This window comes from Anas acuta, chromosome 3 (genome assembly GCF_963932015.1).
Source record: "Anas acuta chromosome 3, bAnaAcu1.1, whole genome shotgun sequence".
In the NCBI taxonomy this organism is placed as follows: domain Eukaryota; kingdom Metazoa; phylum Chordata; class Aves; order Anseriformes; family Anatidae; genus Anas; species Anas acuta.
The window spans coordinates 24,379,694-24,386,758 of NC_088981.1; the positions used below are offsets into that span (position 1 = coordinate 24,379,694).

General features: G+C 37.7%; 1 protein-coding gene across 1 annotated transcript in view; it reads left to right on the forward strand.

Moving 5' to 3' along the window:
* The window catches only part of KCNK1 (potassium two pore domain channel subfamily K member 1), a 34,052-nt gene extending 27,330 nt beyond the window's left edge, over positions 1 to 6,722 (forward strand). Inside the window, exons 2-3 of the mRNA XM_068676187.1 lie at positions 924 to 1,319; positions 3,826 to 6,722. Coding sequence (XP_068532288.1) covers positions 924 to 1,319; positions 3,826 to 4,085 — 656 coding nt within the window. The 3' untranslated portion in view covers positions 4,086 to 6,722. The remainder of the gene's footprint in view (positions 1 to 923; positions 1,320 to 3,825) is intronic.
* Positions 6,723 to 7,065: the final 343 nt, after the last annotated feature.

The following is a 7,065-nucleotide window of genomic DNA, read 5'->3' on the forward strand; positions in this document are numbered from 1 at the left end:
TTCTCCTTCCTTGCTGCAATAAAAACAAATTTTTCTTGGCTGGCAAACAGAAGAAAGCATTCCTGGTTTATGCTGGCTTTACTGTTCTTTTCTGCACCCGTGATTCACACTTAAAACCAGGCTGTCTGGCAGGGTGTGCTTTGGCAGCATAGCTGCTTGAACTGTATACGAGTGTAATTGCACACGTTTGTGGAATTGAGGTTGCTGGCCGTGATCAGCTTATAAAACAGTGGATGCATTCCTGCAGCTGAAACAGATCACTATTGATATTTCTGGTACGCAAATGACTAGGCAAAAATCCAACCACAATGGTTGGATCCTGGAGTTTGGCTGTGAAAATGTTGTTCTGCTTTTAGGTGTTTGATGGGTTATCATCTAAACACCTCTTGGGAATATGGAAGTGTGCCATGTGGAATGCTGATTTAAATGCTTTTAAGTGCAATTTAAATGCTTTTCACAGGAGGTCTCAGAGTGTTTTACTACAAAGTAAATATAGGAATGCTTTCCTGAAGTATAGATTATACCACTTGATAAGGTGGGTAAAAGAAAAAGTTGCATCAATTTGTAAAACTTCAACAAATAGGTCAGGAGGAAAACCCAGATTAAAACTCAGATTTCCTGCCACAGGTTCCCTGTTCCCAAGTAGGCATTTCTTTCTTCTCCAAAATAAGCATTAATACAATTTTGTTCACAGTTTTGAAATCCAAAAACATTTTTGGATTTTTACTTCTCGATTGCCAGCACTTAGGCTCTATTCGCTTGCTTAAAGCAGACCTTCTTTGAATAGCATTTGTCAAGAACAGCAGAATTCAGACTTAGCACTAGCAAAGCAGTTCTTTACCTTGTGCAATATAGTTGATATCAAATAGGTACATGAGGGTCCCAGATTTGGCTCAGTCTGTCTTCCCTCTGCTTTATTTCAGGTTATGGACACACAGTGCCTTTGTCTGATGGAGGAAAGGCCTTCTGCATCATCTACTCAGTCATTGGGATCCCATTTACGCTGCTTTTCCTGACAGCAGTGGTGCAGCGCATCATTGTTTACGTCACCAGGCGGCCTGTGCTCTATTTCCACATCCGCTGGGGCTTCTCCAAGCAGATCGTTGCAATCATCCACGCTGTAGTCCTTGGGTTCATCACTGTCTCCTGCTTTTTCTTTATCCCAGCAGCAATATTTTCTGTTCTGGAAGAAGACTGGAATTTTTTGGAATCTTTTTACTTTTGTTTCATTTCCCTGAGCACCATTGGCCTAGGAGACTATGTGCCAGGAGAAGGCTACAATCAAAAATTCCGAGAGCTGTATAAAATTGGAATTACATGTAAGTGTCAAAATAAACAATTAAATGAGTTGTTGTTTGGTTTTCTTTTGTTTAGTTGTGGTGTTTTTTCTTTTTTCCTTAATAATTTGAAAACAGGCTTTACCTATCCATTCCAGGGGTGGTGATTGCTTTGAGGCATCAGCTAGCAAATTGGGCACTGTAGGTAATCATGTAAAGAGGAAAGTTTTAAATAAGGTCAGCTTCTTAGTAAAGAAAGGAAAAGCTGAAAACAGAATTCCATTGTGCTGATCCATAGCTACTTCTTTCCTACTAATAATAGCAAAAACTGCTCATATTACTGTTACAGAGATGGTCAGGAGCATATCAGGCTAAGGTTTCACAGCACATCACAGAGTCAGGAGTTGGTTCATGTAACCTAAGGTCAACTCATAAGGTGAGATGACAGACAGAGGTCAATCAAGGAGCAGTGAAAAATGGGCAGAAGAGCAAAGTTTCTTACTCTGGTTGTAACAGAAGGTAGCGGAAGCTGGTGTTGGGACATACCAGCTGTCGAAGAGAAACAAATAGACTGAGGTGATAACAAAGCAAGACCGTGAATGTTAAATTTATGTAGTTTAATTATGTTTGACACAGAAGAGAAGCACAGAGATCAGTGGTTTGATCAAAGAGTACAGCTGAGAAAATTATCTGTGTGTTAGCATTCTGAATGAATATATTTTCTGATACGGCATCAGTCTGCGCAGTCCTGGATCAGCAGAAGCACTCATTAAAAGATCTAGACAGACAAAACAAACCTTTCATGTCAGGTATGTCTCTGTCTGTGCTCCTATATGTGACCCAGCAATCATAATATAGGTAAAGGGTCCATTAACTTGTTTTTATGTTTTACCTAAAGAAAAACTGTGCCTTCAGTTTGCATTTCTTGAAGCAAGGCCTTGAACTAGCCAAAAGAGCACTTTATTTTTTTCTCCCCTGTCCCCTCCAGGCTCATGGTCATTGCAGGTTTCTTCCTCTCCCTGTCCTGTCTATCTTACCAGCAGATTTTAATGATTACCCTGCTGATCTGCAGAGTTGATTTGGGGATGCTAAATGATGAAGTGAGGAGTGGAAGTCATACATAATAAAGGCCTTGTAGACATTCTGAAAGCTTAAAACCATAAAAGAATATGTTGGATCAAATCCTCTCCTTCCCTCCCCATTCGCCCCAACTGAAAAGTCAAATCTTCCTTTTGTGGACAGAGATAAATTTTCAAATTCAAGCTTCAGAATGCTTAAGAAATATATTGAAGGAAATTCTAAATGGAAGAAGTAGGCAAAGTTATGTATTTTTAAACTTTTGAAGTTAAATAATCTGCAGTCATAACTTTTGAATTATTGTTCACATGAAAGAAGAAAGAATTTGTAGAACCAAACAGGATGTATAAAATGTTTTCTCTTTCTGAACCTAAGTTTTCTCCAATAACAGTTCTGGAGTTCAGATCTGAAAATGCTGGATGATTGCTACAGGCTTTTCAAGGGAAACACAGGTCTCCCTAAATCAAGCATTGATTAGCTGGACTGTGTTTCAGAGCAAATTAAAATTTCTCGGTGCAAATTTATAGATGCTTTTTAATTGGCATAGCTTTGCTATTTTCTCCCTGCTTTAATGCATAGCTCCCATTTAATTTCATGAGATAAAGCTTAAAAACAATTCATAAATTTTTAGCTGTACTGTTGATTTAGATCAGTACCTGGCATCATGGTATTGATTTAACACTGCTCCTGGAAGAGAGAGAGGGAGGAGTGTTATTTTCACTGAATAACGTGCAACTGCTTGTAAAATATTTCTGCCTTTTTGGTAACAAAGCACTGTCCATGTGTAAATTATAATAATTAATCTGTGTTCATCTTTCAGCACATTTAATGTTTAGCCTTTGGATTAACGTGATGTATTAATAGTTATACACTTAGCTTCTGCTTGATTTAGTCATTGAAATGATAAAATAATTAAGTAGTCATGTTCCTTGTTAGATTGTAAAGATCATTAGCCAGGATCTAATGAAAAACTGAGATTAAGAGATGCTCATTTTAACACCTTCCCTCAAATTCTGGATACATATGTTTGGAGTGGAAAACAAAAGATCTGCTAACCATACAAAACCTCATTTCCAAAAGTCTCACATTATGGGAGCTAACTAATACCTTTAAAAATCAGAGTCATTATACTACCAAAGTCATGAGTAACATTTAAATAACACTGTCAAGCTGGGATAGTTTCTATGTGTTAGTAAAATGCTGTAAATGATCTTCAAGGTTTCATCAGATACAGCAATTTTGTCAGGTTTTTAAAATATCAGCAGCAATTTTACAGTAAAATTTAATTTTGTTTTTATTGCTTTTGCACGCATTTCTAGTTGCTTTGTTTTTTTAGAAGACTAACATAATCTTTGGAGATAGTAGGGATGGGAAAAGGTAAAAAGGTACAGAGTTAAAACTCTGTACCAGCCCTACTTACTCTAATAATAATTAAAACCTTTTTTTTTTTTTTTTTTTTTTTTGTACCCAGGTTACCTGTTGCTTGGCCTTATCGCAATGTTGGTGGTTCTTGAGACTTTCTGTGAACTCCATGAGCTCAAAAAGTTTAGGAAGCTGTTTTATGTGAAGAAGGACAAGGAAGAAGACCAAGTGCATATAATGGAACATGACCAGCTCTCCTTCTCTTCCATCTCAGACCAAGCAGCCTCCATGAAGGACGATCAGAAGGCAAACGAGCCTTTTGTGACTTCCCAGTCTCCAACTTCCAATGACAGCTCTCTAAATAATTAATACAGGGGCGTCCATAACATTGTTTTGGTGCACTTATGCTACTTACCATAAGATATAGAATGCCTCGCATTTTTTTTCCTGAAAATATTAAAGCTGGAAGACTGTGCTGTTTTAACAAGGATTCATCACTTCTGACATAGAAAAGACTTCTGGGAAAAATGTGGGAGCCACCCTGGGAACAGGGAAAGAAATGTAGGATGTGGCTGGGAACATTAGACCATTTTGCTTAAGAGATGAGGAGTTAGGAGCATCACTTTCAAAGGTGCCAGAGAGAAAAGCTTGCACAAGCAACTTCATATATCTTTAGGAGAGTAGGCCTTCACTGACTTCCAACTCATTTAGTTGCACGCCCTATCTTGCAAGTGGGTGACACAGCAAATTTTGGGATGTGCACTTTTAATTCTCACAGAAAGGTAGTCATAGATTTAATCCAAATGCACCAAATATCTTACTCTGGAAACCATTTCCAGACCAATACCTGTAGACCTGCTGGAGGCGAATATCTAGATCATCCCCCTATTGTCCAGTAACATGCATGTGCAAACAATAACTCTAGGAATGAAAAAGCAAGGCGCCATTCCCTCCTCTGCCCAGGCCATTTACATTCAAATATCCTACTTCTGTAAAATGTCCCCTAATAACAAGAAAAACATCCTGAAGAGAGTGTGCCTTGAGTCTTCCATGCTGTTTTGCTTTGAAAAAATACTTTCGTCAATTCTGAGAGCTAGCAAGATGAGAGGGAGTTTTAGGGATGCTGGATGAGATAGTCTTAGGGATGGGAAACCAGCTGTATTTCAGTCCTCTCTCCTCTGAAATGGCTAGGAATGTTTTTTTTAGCTAAGTGGAACAAAATGAAAAAACTGAAATTCAGCATGTGCCATATTTGGCAGTCATGTGCTTAAGGCATTCGTGTAGTAGAGAGCTGAAATCTTTTCAGCAAGGAAGGACTTGGCTCTGCTTCTTCCATAGCCCAAGCTGGGGGTACTGAGCTGTTAGGCATTGGGAAGAACAGTAGTGTCAACTTTTAACACAGCCCCTTCTTCTTTTGGCTTTCTAACTGGTACTCAGAACACTTTGAAGGAGAATGGAAAGTTTCAGGGCAAAACAAAAAAATTTTTCAGTTTTTCATACGGCAAGAAAAAAGGAAAAATGTCACATTTGGTTCGGATGGAACCGAAATTTTTTCCCCTTGGGAAAAGTCACTAAAAAGTCAAGATCCCACTCAACTTGTGAAGCTGGAACCTCTTTGGCTATTACAGGAGAGGCATTTTAGTCCAGCTACCAGTCACTGTGCTGAATGCAGGGACCTCGGAGTGAATTTCAGGGAGCAGGAGATGAGACTAAGTGGACACAGTACTCTCTCTTCTGGCCTTAAGTATCTATGAAATGGAATCATGGTAATGCTTTGCAATGAACAAAAGATCTGGAGCACAAATAGCCATATTAGGACAGCCTCCCACATAGGAATAGTGTAGAGGAGAGCCTTTTCCCTGCAGTGCAAGCATGCCAGATTGCCTGTAATTTGGCTTTTAGTGTTTAGAGCTGAACAATATTTTACTGCAAAAGAAAAAAAAATATTGCAGCGTGTCTAGAATTAGCTCACATGGGAAAATACTTGAAAGTAAATAACCCGAAATATTCTGTGTTTGAGCTTAATTATAGCTAGCATCAAACAGATTTTGTATCTTTACTGAAAAAAACTTACTTTATGGTTAAATCGCTAAAAGTCTTCAATTTATATTTGTAGAAAACCAGAGCTAAAAGATTTTGGTTGTTTTGGGTTTTGTAGATTAGGTGAGAGCATACTGTGTTTGCATGTTCCCAGGAAAGTGGCTATTTTTATACCGCCTAAGTTAACACAGTTCTATTTATAATGAATGTTAACCAATATATATGTACATATATACATAAATATATTTATATACTGTACATATATCATAAATCACCAGAGTTTAACCAACTTAGGCACAGTGTTTTAGATTTTCTTTCCTAGGTTTCTCTTTATACAATGAATAATCAAAAACTGTGGCATTAAAATGACACCAACATAAAATTAAGCATACTGTCTTACAAGAAACATGTATACTGATTTTTTTCAGTGAGATTTTATTGATTGTTTTCAGTATCTTAAAATTCAAGATTTCTTTTAATGTCAGCATAACATTAAGCTTTAGAGGGTGTGCACAGATGCCAAGTGATATACAAAGATAATTTTGCAGTGTGTACACAATTGCAAAATGTAGACACATGAAATGAAAGCACAGAATTCACAGTGGAAGCGATAAACTAAGCAGTGTACTGTGATATAGGTGAGTATTTGTTATTTTAAACTTAAAGAGTATGGCTTTTGGCTGCCTGCACTATGAAGTGGGGAGTATTTTTTTGAGTAGTGTGTGTGCGCGTGCACATACTGTGCAAAAAGCCTGTCTGCATTTGTCAAGATTGTGCATCCTTTAGTTAGTCTTCCTCACCATAAGGAGGGATGGTTAATGCCAGAGTGTGTTACCTAACCTTGATATTGATTGTAGCTTAGCATTGTATTGATTATTCCTATAGGAAAAAAAAAAAAGCATTCCAAAGTGTGTTTGTTTTTGTTTCAGATGCTGATTATAGCAAATAAAAAATAGTGGCATAACATTTATCTTGTCTTTATAACCCAACTACTCCAATATTTGAGGGAATCAATAAAAAACTGTCGTTGGTTATCAGTAGCACTAATCAAAATAATGAGCTTCAATTCCTACTGGTTTTACATCTTGTGAAGCCAACACAGAATATCACAGTGCTTTAAGCAGGTATCCAGATGAGAAGATGACAGACTTGTGCAAGTACCTTGGTAAGAAACGCGCATCTTTCCTGGGAGCAAACTATGAAGTAGGCATATGTAAACCCAAATGGAGAGCATGGGTCATCAGTGCTGAAATAAAAGTTGCAAGAAGGAGTCAGAAAAGTGAGTGTATAACTCCTACAGAAAAGAAAA